Source organism: Sciurus carolinensis, chromosome 2 (assembly GCF_902686445.1).
Source record: "Sciurus carolinensis chromosome 2, mSciCar1.2, whole genome shotgun sequence".
Taxonomy (NCBI): Eukaryota; Metazoa; Chordata; class Mammalia; order Rodentia; family Sciuridae; genus Sciurus; species Sciurus carolinensis.
The window spans coordinates 52,381,363-52,395,712 of NC_062214.1; the positions used below are offsets into that span (position 1 = coordinate 52,381,363).

Consider the following 14,350-nt stretch of genomic DNA (forward strand, 5'->3'; position numbering starts at 1 on the left):
CAGGAACCTGGGAGATGGAGGGAAGGGGATACTACTAGGGCTAGAAATGAAGCAAGTGGTTATTTGCATTTATGAATATGTCAAAATAAGCCAATTATTACATATAACTATAATGCACTAATAAAACAACATGAAAAATACAGAATGTAAAAAAGAGAAAGGAAGAAGAAAGAGTTACAATCAATCATTTAAGTTTCCCTCTTAGGAAACTGGAAAAGAAGAGCAAATTAAATGCAAAGTAAGCAGAAGAAATTAATTATAAAAATCAGAGCAAAATTCAATGAATGTGAAAATGGGAAATCAACAGAGAAAATCTACAAAACCAAAAGTTGCTTTTTAAGGTGATCCATATAATTGATATTTTATTAGTTAGCCTCTAGCTATGCTAAGAAAAGAAAGAAAAGAAACAAAATACCATTATGAGAAATTAAAGAAGAGACACTGTTACGGATCAGAACCCATAGATATTAAAGGAAGAATAAAAGAATATTATGGGCAAATCTATGCCCACAAATCTCATAATCCAGTTGCATTGAACTCACCTCTTGAAAAATACAATCTGCCCACACTCACACAAGGAAAAATCAATCATATGAGTAGGCCTATATCTATTAAAAGAAATTTAACCATAATTAATGTACCTTCAAAAACAAAAAACACTGAACCCAAGTGGACTTATCATTTTATTCAACCAAATTCTTCAGGAAGAAATTATGCCAATTCTTTACAATCTATTTCAGAAGACAGAAGCAGAGGGAATACTTCCTAACTCATTTTTCTGTGAACATATATAAATAATAGTCCTCAATAAAACATTAGTAAATAAAACCCAACAATGTACAGAAAGAATTACGCACCACAACCTAATGGAATGTATCCCAGGTATAAAATTCTAGCTTAGTAGTTAAAAATCAGTTAATTCATCATATTAACAGGCTAAAAGAAAAAACAACACATGACCATATCAGGAGATTCAGAAAAAGTATTTGACAAAATCCAACACTATTCATAATTAAAACTCTCAGCAAACTAGGAATAAAAGAGAATTTCCTCAACTTGACAATAAATATTTACAAAAAAAAAATTACATTAACATCATTTTTGGTGGTGAGAAACTAGATACTTTTCCTCTAAGATCAGGAACAAGGCAAAGTTGCTCCCTTTCAGCACTACTTTTCAATATGATCCTGGAAGTCCTAATTCATGCAATAAAACAAGAGTTCAAAGTTCCCCTTCAGGTCTGAGAATCTGGAGTGCCTGACGGTGGGTGGTAAGTTGCTCATTTGCTGTTGTTGCTGCTTTTGTTATAAGCATAATTGAATAAATTAAATATCATTATTTTTTTGAAACAATTTTCAGAGTTCAGAAGAATCAGGGTGGATTTCTATCATTTACCTGCAACCCCCACACTGTCTCTGCAGCCAATCACAGCATCCCCAAACCTCACACTCATTACAAGGGTTTATGTCTCAGTCACAGTAGCATGTAACAGAGTTCTGCAAAGTTCATCTGAGAATTGGCTGTAACACATTTCTGCTAGGATTTCAGCAAAGCATTGCTCCCAAATACCCAAAACAGTGGATTGATTTTAATAAGAAAGCCCAACAGTGTTATCCTTCCAAACAGTGGATCTCAAAGTGTGGTCCTCCACCAGCCTTATTGGCATCTCTGGAGAACTTATTAGAAGTGCAAGTTCTTGGGCCCTGGTCCAGACCACTGAGTTAGAAATTCTGGAGATGGGTCCAGCACTCTTTGTCATCACAAGCCCTTCAGGGGATTCGAATCCCTGTTCCCACTGGAGAATCAATGATGGAGAGGAATCACAAATCATATACTACAATCATTTGGTTGTAAGTAGGTAAAGTTTACACTATTTTAAATAAGTAAAACATGATTTTTACATTAAAATAATAAAAAAAAACTATTTTGCCTGCATGAGCAAAAGTATAGAAGAAATACTGAGAGGCATCATGACACATCCCAGAATCAGGTACATGGGAGGCAGGGGTGGCTTACCTGGCAGATGCCACTGATACACATGTCCAGGGAGTCAGCATTGCAACGAGTTCCATCCAGCACTTTGGGTGCCAGCTCCACTACCAGGTTCTGTCCCCGTGCATGACACTTAAGTGCACATGGGGCAGAAGGATCATTATACTGTGGAAGCCATTCGTAATGATGCCCCTGATACTGGACATCATTGTAGGCTGAGCACTGTTGGGCTCTAAAGTCTTCTGCATCTGCAGGACAGTCCTGGAGGCAGAGAAAAAGGAATATCACCCTCTGACACATCACCCAGGGACAGGGGCCACCAGAGGGCTGAGCAAAATAGCAGAATTTCATTAAGATCAGAGTCCACCTCACCTCTTTCCATGGAGTCACCTCACTCCTTCATTATTTCCTCCTTTTTAAAAATTAGAAATTGAATCTACAGCTATGAAATTCCACATGGAATCTTTGCAATAATAATCTATACAGGGGATCATCCCATTCATTCTGATCATTTTTCCACTCAGTTATTTTTGTTTATCAGATAATTAAAGTTTACCATTTTAGGTTAACAAATTTTGCCCTAGTTTAACAATCTCAGATGTAAACTTCCAAGTGCAATACTTGGCTTTCTCCTTTTTGAAACAAGGTTAAATTAAAGGCCCTTGATTTTTCTAGGTGATTCCAGGTCTTCAGAGAAACATAAATTATTATCCATGCCTTCTGTAGTCATTTCAGTGGGAGGGATTATTTACTCCTGATTTAATCCAAAACTACAGTGCTTTGTGCAACTTGTGTCTTTGTTGCTGTTTAATTCATGTTCCTTTCTCCCTGACAGGCCCCACACTTTGCTCTTCACTGATACCAAACACCTGCCTTCCCACTGGCTATAGGATGGGCAGCAGATAATGTAGCTTGTTCAAACTCTGTCTACAACAAAAACAAGTAAATTCTAGTAAACATCCTAAGGCACTCTCATAATGATAGTAAAAAGCACTTGGACAAGTATTGATGATTCTGGGATCTTCTTACTAAATTACTGATTCCTTCCTCTAGGCATTTCCAGAGCAAGATGCTGAATGATAAAAATGTTTACTTTCCTCATTAAAAAAATCTAATTTTGGTACACAAACTTCCTAATTAAGAAAAAAGATACAGAAAAAGGCAATATATTATTTGATCTTTTTTAATTATTAAAATAATTAGTATTCTTTGTGAGAACGTTTCAATTAAAAAATAAGTAACAGATTTTTTATATAAATCTTTATATAAATCTTGGTTATCTCCCAAAGACTAGTTTCTGGAAATAAAATTTCCAAGTCAAAGTATGCATGTTTTGTGGACTATTCAAAATACTGCCAAATTGCCCTCTTGAAAGGTATTATCGCCAGATTATATAAATTCCCTTTTCTCAATATTTCTTCCCAGTTTGCTAGTAATTTTGTAATAGTCTTCCAATCTAAAGTATAAAACAGAATTTCATTGCTTTCATCCGTATTTTCTTTTTATTATTTAGGTTTAATGTCTTTCATGTATATTTGCTTTGTACCAATTCTTCATGAATTCCCTATTTTATATCTTTTATTCATCTATCTACTGGAAAATTGTTATTCATATTTTAGCAGATAAGACTATTAACCTTCATAGTGAGGTTATCAAGTTTTGTTATTTATGTTGGAAATATTTTTTCCCATTTAATTTTGTTTTTGGTACTTTGTTTATTCTGATGAATGGTATGAGACAGAAAGTTAGCTTTATTTTTTCTCACTAATAGTTAGTAATAAATTTTTAGCCAGGAATTTAAAACATAATTTCTCCCTTTTTTATTACTTGACATTTTTTCACCATGTGTATGCTTTGGGGTTTTGTGTTATAAACTGCCTTGCATCTTGTTTGGGGAGTAAGCAGGGAATACACAGAAAATAATTAATAACAAACTATCTCCTAGTATTAGTTGTGCTGTTTTGCTAAGAACCCCTCCAAAGTACCATTTTGTATCCACATTTTTGTTGTCTTAGCCATATTAAATTCTTAACTCAGGTCACAACCTATGGAAGCAAGTCAAACTGAAGAAGACTAGAACCAGATGACTTTTCTCTCTTGCAATGAGGACTCAGTCCTCCATCTGGTCATAGGCAAGATCAACAATAAAATGACATCACCTCCTTTTCCTCTAGCCACAGCCAGTTTTCTCTGTATCTGATTCCTTGAGATCAAAGAACATGTGTAAGAGAGCAGGGTGCACGCAACTCCCCCTGCATGAGGCTACTGACATTGCCGGCACTCTCCAGGCACTGAAAGTGCTGGCTGTCTCACTCAGGACTTCTTTAACCTCCATAAGCCAATGAAGTTTTCAAAAAATAAATGGAAGTTAGCTAACAGAAGACAGCTTAGGATGACAGCTAAGCTTAGTCCCTGCCCAAAAGGTAGCCAGGTTTGTCTTCCTTGACCATAGCAGACCATCCAGGGGCAAGTATCGGACCCATGACAATGGGTCAATTTTTCCCAGGAATTTGGAATTGCAACCAAAAGACCAGAGCTCAGAACTCATGTCAGTCCAGGCTGGTCTGGCCATTTCTTTTATGAGATGGCTGTTGAAGCAAACCAAGGTAGTTCCCACAGCAGAGAAGAATGAATTAGATACAAAAGAAGATGATAAACCATGCATTTCAATAGAAAGAGCAAGTAGCCTGTGTTCCTTTCTGATTCCTGGGGCTTCAGGTCTTCAAGGTCTACTTCTACTTAAAATTCCATTCAATACCCACAAATCCATTCAGTGAATCCCATTTTCCTTGAGCTCATTTTAATAGGCTTCTCTGTTCCTAGTGCTAGAGTAGGTAGGTAGGTAGACAAGAGCAAGGGGATGGGAGAGGGAGAATAGGGTATACTTCATGTTGGGTTATGAAAGATCACTTCCCCGCAGGAGATGGAAAACTTGACTATAAACATCTCCTTCACCACCAGATACTACCTTCTAAAACTAAAGAAACTGGGTGTGACCACACTAAGAGACTCTCTGATTTTGAAGCATATGAGAGCACTGGGGCACTGCCATTTTGGTGACCCTGGATTCACTGTAATATCATTTACAATAGAGTTTTGACTGCCCTCCCCCACCCCAAAGTCCCATAAGTCCCACTTAGGTACTGATGGGGATTTTTCCAACATGGTGAAGTGAGCTAAGGTACACTGAGCATGGTGGGAACTCACAGTAACCATCCCAAATCTAACACATGAGGAAAGAAGCTTCCAAGACCAAATGTAAAATCCTGCCACATGGAAACCTCCAGGCTATGTCCTCTCTTGGGACAGCCAGCTCTATCATCTTTGAACCTTACTTTTATGTCACTAAATAAACCTTTAATGCTTATTCTTTGTCACCAAATGAAATCTTTGATTTGAGAAGAACTGAGGAACCTATTGCCTGGTAACTAGTGTTTCTAGTGAAAACGATGGGATTGCTGGTGAAAACAGTCTCAGATCTAGATAATGCTTTCTAGTCTGCCAGAGATTATTAGTGACATTCTTTTTTCTCCACACCCTTTAAGCTAGGCAGGTCAAGACTATTTTATAAATGGAGAAAACCATGACCCACATAGTGTTTATTCCCTAGTCCAAAAATATACAACTAGGATATGACAGAGTTAAGGCTGATATTTATATTAGCAAGAACTCCATGATAAGGCTTTTGAGTATAGGCAGGAGATACTGACCACTAACATTAAATGCTTTCATTCACATCGTCAGCACTTAAGACTGCCCAGTGCAGCTCAGCTTGGCCAGGTCCCAGCTCAAGACAATATAGGGGTTCTGTGTTTTAAATGGAGACTCAAATGCCCAACATTCTTCTCCTTTCCTTTCCCTGAGAAGTATTTCTTCATAAGAATTAAGTTCAAGGCAGCACTTATTTATTAAGTATACTTTATGTGCTTCACCCTAGATCATATGCTACAGGGAACAGAATATAGTCCAACATTCTCATTCCATAAATTTGTTCTCCGATTGCATCTACATGCATGAAACACACGGAAACAGTGTGCAATCATTGGCATTTGTAGATTTGCAGTCAGACTGAAATGGAGGAAATAAAACTGCTATCCAAGGGTTAAATTATAAAATTAGAGTCGTTAAGGAAAGAACAGATCTGAGATCAGCAAGAACCTAACTCTAATCTGATGTTAGTAATTGATACACATCTAAAAAAGAATTATGTCGCAGAAGCAGTAGTTAGTCTGGGAAACACAGGAAAGGAAGAGAAGGGGCAAAGAAGAAGGAGGAAAAAGAAAAGGGGGAAAAGGAAGGGAGGCTGAGGGATGGAAGAGAGAAGAATGAAAAGGAGAAGGAAGAGGCAGCTGATGACAACTAGCACCCATTCACAGACCATCCTGAAAATGGGTCTCCTCCCCTCTTTCAACTATGGGAATGTGGACAACTTAAAGAGAGAAGCCAAGGCAGGAAGATTACCTAATAAACTGAGTATTTTTATGCAAGAGAGACAGACCATTACCTAAGAAACTATTTATATAATGGGAATGTATTAAGCTTTAATTTGGATTAGACATTTGGTTAATGTTTCCCCCAGTTAACTAGTAAGTAGGGATTGAAGAGAAATACAAATTTTGTTGTAAGCAAATTTTAAAAGCTTGCAATATGAGTTAAATTTTGTGATTTTTTTTTTTTTGTGTAACAAATGACAAAATTTTCTAGCATAAAAATAAGCTGCCAAGTGGTCACCATAAGCTAGAGTAGGTAAAGAAGGCATGTGAAAAAGTGAAATCTGAGATGGGATTTAAAGGATGGTGAGATTTAAACAGGCCAAGATATGGGAACAACATAAGGAAAAGAGAAATAGCAGGAAAAACTTAGTATCTACTAGCAACAGTGCACAGCCTTGTCCAGCAAGAGTGGCAGTTGTGAGATGAGTAAGAGATACACCTAGCCAATACTGAATGCCCCTGTATGCAAGTGAGGGGAATCAGAGAACACCAGGATGCAGGCAGAAGAGTGACACAGAACAGGTACCATATTAGAAGGCCAGTGTAATTGCAGGATGGCCTGGAGGATGGGAGACAGGAGAAGTGGCTCTTGCCCAGAGCAGGAATAACACAATGGAAAGACAAGAACACCTTAGGGAAAAAAACTGAATGAAAAGCTACCAGAAACTAACTATGCAAGGATCCATGGTATGAAGGACCTTCAAGGGGCCACATCCAATGTCCCCTGTTCTGGAAAGTCATCAGAGATCTTAGAGGACTCACTGCATGGAGCTAACTATGTTCATAAAAAAAAAAAAAAAAGTTCATGGCTTGGCATGGTGGTGGATGCTTTTAATCCCAGCGGCTCAGGAAGCAGAAGGATCACAAGTTCAAAGTCAGCCTCAGCAACTCAGCAAGGCCCTAACACCAACTTAGCAAGACCCTGTCTCGAGAAAAAAAATTTAATTAAAAAATGCTGGGGATATGGATAAATATACATATATATGCATATATATATATATGTATATATATATGTTCATGTTACACACACGCTTGCCAAATTGTGATATATACTGTATAATTTAAAAAACATTTTTCCCTGGCCTCTTCCAGGTTTGCCTTTAATCCTATAAACCCTGGTATAAAAAAAACATGAGTAGTTAGTGAATTCACTACTGACTGACATGCATGACTTCGCTGGGAAATTTTCCATTTGCTCTGATATACCTGTGATAAGGATAATTCTTTACTCAGGACTTGGCTGTAAGGATATATGCTGAGGTTTAAGTCTAAAGACGACAGTCACCTGGGAGCCACAGTCCTGCACACAGGCATGTTCTGTTCCCTAATCTTTCAGCCCCGAGTCCAAAGCCCCATCTCCCCTGACAGAATGAACCTGGGACAGCCACTGAACCTCAGCCTGCTGGGGACAGCAGTGGGGTCTGTAAGCCCTGGTGGAGCCTTCCACTCTGCTGTTTGAAGCACAGACTCCAGCAGGTTGGTGATAGAATTTCTTTATGCTCTCTAAATACATGTCCCTATTGCATCCAGACTTCAAAACAAAACAAAACAAAAAAAAAGCATCTGATTTTTCCTTGAATGCCTGGAATCTATTCTTTTAGTGTATTCGCTGTGGTGGGCAGAATTCTGAAATACGGCAGTCAGAGTCTGTCCTCGTTAAGCAGGATCTTCCGTGTGCTCAGAATCTACCCAGAGATGCTGGAGTAGGAGACCAACAGTCATGGAGGCCTTCATTTCTACAACTTCTTTTCAGTTGCCTCTCAGTTTGTTCCCTTCTCTTCCCTGACCCTTATCCCTTGATAACTGAACATTAAAAAGGTCTGTCCTACTGTTCCAGGTGTTGGAGTTTCTACAATGGTATATTAAAGTATTGTTCCTCCATTACCTCAGAAACTCAAGGGATCATCTGTTAAAAACTACCATGTGCTGGGCCTATAATCCCAGTGACTCAGGAGACTGAGGCAGAAGGATCGAAAGTTGGAGGCCAGCCTCAGCAGTTTAGCAAGGTCCTAAGCAACTTAGTGAGAACCTGTCTCAAAATAAAAAATAAAAACGGCTGGGGAAGTGGCTCAGTAGTAAATGTCCCTGAGTTCAATCCCTAGTACAAAAAAAAAAAAAAAAAAAAAGTCACCATACTTTAGTTACTATTGTCTAGAACATCATTTCATCATCTGACAAAGTTTGAGACATTTCCAACTTTCTTTCCAAGAAAGAAATCTAAATCTCATTCAGATGATATCTCCAGATTCTCATAACTCCCTTTTAATTCCTGTTATTTTGGTTTAGGTATGTATCACCAACAAGGCAAATACTCTGAATGGAAAACAAGATCAGTTCCTTCTAATGTTTACTTTGCATTTTTATATATGTAAAGCAAAATATTCCAACTTCTTTTAGTGTTGAGTGATGTAAAATAAGAGTGTGGTAATCTAAATTTCTGTGTGATTTTTCTGATGAGTCACCTAAATATATTTTGCAGTGAACAGAACAGGTGGTTTGCAGTGGTAGAAACAGCACTAGATCAATTCAAATTTGTACTCTCCCTGTGTGATCTTCAGAAAGTAATTTGCCCCACTCAGCCTCAGTCCCCTCATTTGCATAAAGAATAGCCACATTTCACCTGCCTATAATCAGAGACCTTGCAAAGGTCAGGTAAGATATTGGACATCAAAACACTTTCAATTTGAAGGAGCTTAAGGTATCGTGTACTGGTTTCCATAAATTCAGAAATTATTAAATACTCACCAATTAGATCATGAACTTGAAATGACCTAAAAAGGCAGTATAAGTGGAAGATGCTGGATACATAGATGTTACCAATTAAAGAAATATTCAAATTTTCTACAAAGGTTATTGAGAGACCATTAGTTTTTAACAACACATATTATAATATTATAACTTAAAAGTTATAATATTCTTTGGATTATATATTCTGATTATATGACTTACATGATTACTACATGTCTTGTAACGAATGTTCTGTCCTTCACAATTCCTAAAGGAAAAAAGAAAGAAAAAAAAGAAAATAATGACTGTCACACAATGGCATTTTTGTCAGCAAGAACCTACATAAATGAAGGTGGTCCCATGAGATTATAATGCCTAGTGACTTTGTACCTGTGTTAGCTTGTGTAAATGCATTCTACGCTGTTTACTCAATGACAAAATTTCCTAACAACATGGCTCTTTAAAATATTTAACCCTGTGAGAAAAATTTAAAAAGTGAATCTTAAATCTACATGAAGTGATTGATAAAGTCAGCAATATACAACTCTCTGCATGTCATTTCTGATGATTATATTTTTACTGATTATAAAAGGAAAGGTAAAATGTTATGTGCCTATTATAATTTGGATATAAGGTATCCTCCGCAAAAGTACCATGTTAATATAGGGATAGTCAAAGGTGAAATGATTCAGATGAGAGTTGTAACCTCATCAGTCCATCATACTTTGAATGGACTGACTGGATGGTAACCATAGGCAGGTGGGCTGTGACTGGAGAAGGTGGGTCACTGGGCATGTCCTAGAAGGGTTCGTCTTCCCTGAAGCCCCTGCTTCTCTTCTTCTCTTTCTTTCTCTTACTTCCTTTCTCTCTTCCACCCACCCCCATCTCTCGGATTCCTTGTGGCAATGAGTTGAGTAGCCTTCCTCTGCCACACCCTTCCACCAGGATACTCCTCCTCACCTTGGGTTCAGAGCAACCATGGACTAACTCTCTGAAACCATGAGCTAAAATTAACTTTCCTTCCTCTAAGTTGTTTTTGTCAGGTATTTTGGTCACAGTGATGCAAAACTGACCAACAGTACCAAGAAGTCTCAAGGTCAAGACCATTCATACCAAATCACTTCAACAAAGATCATTAGTCTTAATATTTTTGGAATTTAATCTTCTAGCCTTTCTGCCATTATTTATTTGCAGAGTTGAAAATCATACTGTGAATTCAGCTTTGGATTTGTTTTAATCTAACGTTATAAACATTGATAATTCTTAGGGAAAATTGCTTTAATGATTATATAACAGTCCATTATATAGATATCATTTTGTTGGTTTTGAATGAAAATTTTTGAATTGTGGTAAAATACAAATAACATAAAATTCATCATCTTAGATAAGTGTAGAGTTCAGTACATGTTAAGAATATTCACATTGTACAGATATTTGCAACTTTTTAAATGCTAAATATTATTCTGTTGAATGTATGCCCAACAATTTATTTATTCCCTATCTGCATATTTGATTTGTTTCCAGTTTGGGGCAATTATAAAAAAAGAAAAACTGCTAAACACATTCACATACAGGTTTTGGGTCAACATAAGCTTTCATTTCTCTTGAGTAAATACCTAGAAGTGAGATTACTGAGTCTGCTCTTATTTATGTAATATAAAGATGCTTTGCTAAACATCTTCATGTTTTCATTTTTGTTCATACTTAGACTATATATCTAGAAATGGATGAAGAATTTCAGTCCCTTCAAAATTTTTTAAATACATGAGCTTTAAACTATTGGTTGACTGAGTATTACTTAATTGGTTGCTTTCTCAAGAAGTATATGTGGCTGGCATATTAATGAACGTTTCTTTTCATCTAGAAAAGGCAATTCCGCAAGATATGGTATTCTATTTATATGATCCTTTTCCCTCAACTCTGTAGACATGCTGCACTGACCACAGATACTGTAGCTTGCAAAGAAGTCTGATTTTTATTCTTTTGCACATGTGCTTTATTTTTCTGCCTAGGAACTTCTGCCTAGAAGTTTATAGTTTCTTTTGTTTTACCTCATTTTGTTAGCATTTAAAGTAAAAGTTATATTCAGTCTATATCTAATTATGATTCTTTTCATCAATTTTGACTGAAAGTGGTGAGTCCTTTAAAATAGAATACTCTATTACCAGAAATGAATCTGTGTTTTAAAATAAATATGAATTTCTCAATGCATACTTATAAAGTTATCTCTTCACTACATTTTAATAAAAATGTACTTGTATTCCCAGACTATGATTTTTAATTATTACTTTTTCCTGTATTATCTATAACTCTGAGGTGAGCTCTCTCTCTACATTTATTTTATCATCTTTGCATAGTTTTCTCTTACTTATGTTTAATTTCTTGTGCCTTTTTTCTTGTGCTTCCAAGACATCTACAGATATTCTTCCTCATGTCTGTTTTTTTTTTTTTTCTGGTAGTGATTATTTTGTAATGTATTGTGTTTGATACTTTTTAGTTCTGATTTTCACTTTTCTGTCTTTTAGTCCTTCTCAAACTGCCCCTGTCCATTTACATTTCGTATCACCTTGCTTTACACTTTATCCCACTTGAAACATGTACCCCTAGTGTCTTCTTGGCTTCTGTTTACTGAGAGATGCAATCCTATTTGGGAGAGAGGTTTTTTTTTTTTTTTTTTTTTTTTTTTTAAGGGGGTGAAGCTCAGGGTGGAACACTTGTCTAGTATGTGTAAGATCTTGGGTTTTTTTTTTATTGTAAACAAATGGGATACATGTTGTTTCTCTGTTTGTACATGGCGTGAAGGCATACCATTTGTGCAATCATAAATTTACATAGGGTAATGTTGTTTGATTCATTCTGTTATTTTTTCCCCTTCCCCCCACCCCTCCCACCCCTCCCACCCCTCTTTTCCCTCTATACAGTCCTTGCTTTCTCCATTCTTGCCCGCCTCCCTAACCCTAACTCTAACCCTAACACTAACCCCTCCCACCCCCCATTATGTGTCATCATCCACTTATTAGCGATATCATTCGTCCTTTGGTTTTTTGAGATTGGCTTATCTCACTTAGCATGATATTCTCCAATTGCATCCATTTGCCTGCAAATGCCATAATTTTATCATTCTTTATGGCTGAGTAATATTCCATTGTATATATATGCCACAGTTTCTTTATCCATTCATCCATTGAAGGACATCTAGGTTGGTTCCACAATCTGGCTATTGTGAACTGAGCAGCAATGAACATTGATGTGGCTGTATCTCTGATACAGTATGCTGATTTTAAGTCCTTTGGGTATAGGCCAAGGAGTGGGATAGCTGGGTCAAATGGTGGTTCCATTCCAAGTTTTCTAAGGAATCTCCACACTGCTTTCCACAGTGGCTTCACTAATTTGCAGCCCCACCAGCAATGTATGAGTGTACCTTTTTCCCTACATCCTTGCCAACACCTGTTGTTGCTTGTATTCTTGATAATCGCCATTCTAATTGGGGTGAGATGCAATCTTAGGGTGGTTTTGATTTGCATTTCTCTTATTACTAGAGATGTTGAACATTTTTCCATATGTTTGTTGATTGCTTGAAGATCATCTTCTGTGAAGTGTCTGTTCATTTCCTTAGACCATTTCTGGATTGGATTATTTGCATTCTTGGTGTAGAGTTTTTTGAGTTCTTTATAGATTCTGGAGATTACTGCTCTATCTGAAGTACGATTGGCAAAGATTTTCTCCCACTCTGTAGGCTCTTTCTTCGCATTGATGATAGTTTCCTTTGCTGAGAGAAAGCTTTTTAGTTTGACTCTATTCCAGTTATTGATTCTTGCTTTTATTTCTTGTGCTATGGGAGTCCTGTTGAGGAAGTCTGGTTCTAAGCCGACAAGTTGAAGATCTGGACCTACTTTTTCTTCTATAATCTACAGGGTCTCTGGTCTGATTCTGAGGTCCTTAATCCATTTTGAGTTTAGTTTTGTGCATGGTGAGAGACAGGGATTTAGTTTCATTCTGTTGCATATAAATTTCCAATTCTCCCAGCACCATTTGTTGAAGTGGCTATCTTTTCTCCATTGCATATCCTTGGCTCCTTTGTCTAGTATGAGAAAATTGTATTTATTTGGATTTGTGTCCATGTCCTCTATTCTGTACCATTGATCTACCTTTCTATTTTGGTACCAATACCATGCCGTTTTTGTTACTATTGCTTTGTAGTAGAGTTGAAGATCTGGTATTGCGATACCCCCTGCTTCACTCTTTCTGCCAAGGATTGCTTTAGCTATTCTGGGTTTTTTATTCTTCCAGATGAATTTCATAATTGCTTGCTCTATTTCTGTAAGGTACATCATTGGGATTTTAATTGGAATTGCATTGAATCTGTATAGAACTTTTGGTAGTATGGCCATTTTGACAATATTAATTCTTCCTATCCAAGAACATGGGAGATCTTTCCATCTTCTAAGGATGCCCTCTTTCACCACTTCTTTTCAATATCGTCCTTGAAACTCTAGCCAGAGCAATTAGACAGACCAAAGAAATTAAAGGGATACGAATAGGAAAAGAAGAACTCAAACTATCCCTATTTGCTGATGATATGATTGTATACTTAGAGGAACCAGGAAATTCCACCAGAAAAATTTTAGATCTCATTAGTGAATTCAGTAAAGTAGCGGGATATAAGATCAATGCACACAAATCTAAGGCATTTTTATACATAAGTGATGAATCTTCAGAAAGAGAAATTAGGAAAACTACCCCATTCACAATAGCTTCGAAAAAAACAAAATACTTGGGAATCAATCTCACAAAAGAGGTGAAAGACCTCTACAATGAGAACTACAGAACACTAAAGAAAGAAATTAAAGAAAACCTTGGGAGAGAGGTTTTGGGAGTGAAGAAAACAGCATCATGGCTAACTCCAGAAGCATTGCCTGAGTGGTAGTTAAATGTCTCCACCTGAAGACAGACAGGTCCAATTAGCTGCTCCTTCTCAAATTTACATCTTCCCAGATTATGGCAAGTGGGTTGACGAAGGCTTAATATTTTACACCTGTGTATTTCCATGTTTTGGCTTGTCTTAGGTATAGTTTTCTGAAACATTAAAAACTTAATGAGATTATATCAAATTTTAAACATTCAAGGTGCACCAAAGT

At 36.9% G+C, this 14,350-nt stretch overlaps 1 protein-coding gene across 3 annotated transcripts in view; it reads right to left on the reverse strand.

Moving 5' to 3' along the window:
• The window catches only part of Adamtsl3 (ADAMTS like 3), a 347,565-nt gene that overhangs the window by 217,850 nt on the left and 115,365 nt on the right, over nucleotides 1-14,350 (reverse strand). For all 3 annotated transcript variants that reach the window (XM_047534772.1, XM_047534782.1, XM_047534791.1), the window contains exons 5-6: nucleotides 9,435-9,480; nucleotides 2,017-2,253 (exon numbers count right to left, since the gene is read on the reverse strand). In XM_047534772.1, coding sequence (XP_047390728.1) covers nucleotides 2,017-2,253; nucleotides 9,435-9,480 — 283 coding nt within the window. The remainder of the gene's footprint in view (nucleotides 1-2,016; nucleotides 2,254-9,434; nucleotides 9,481-14,350) is intronic.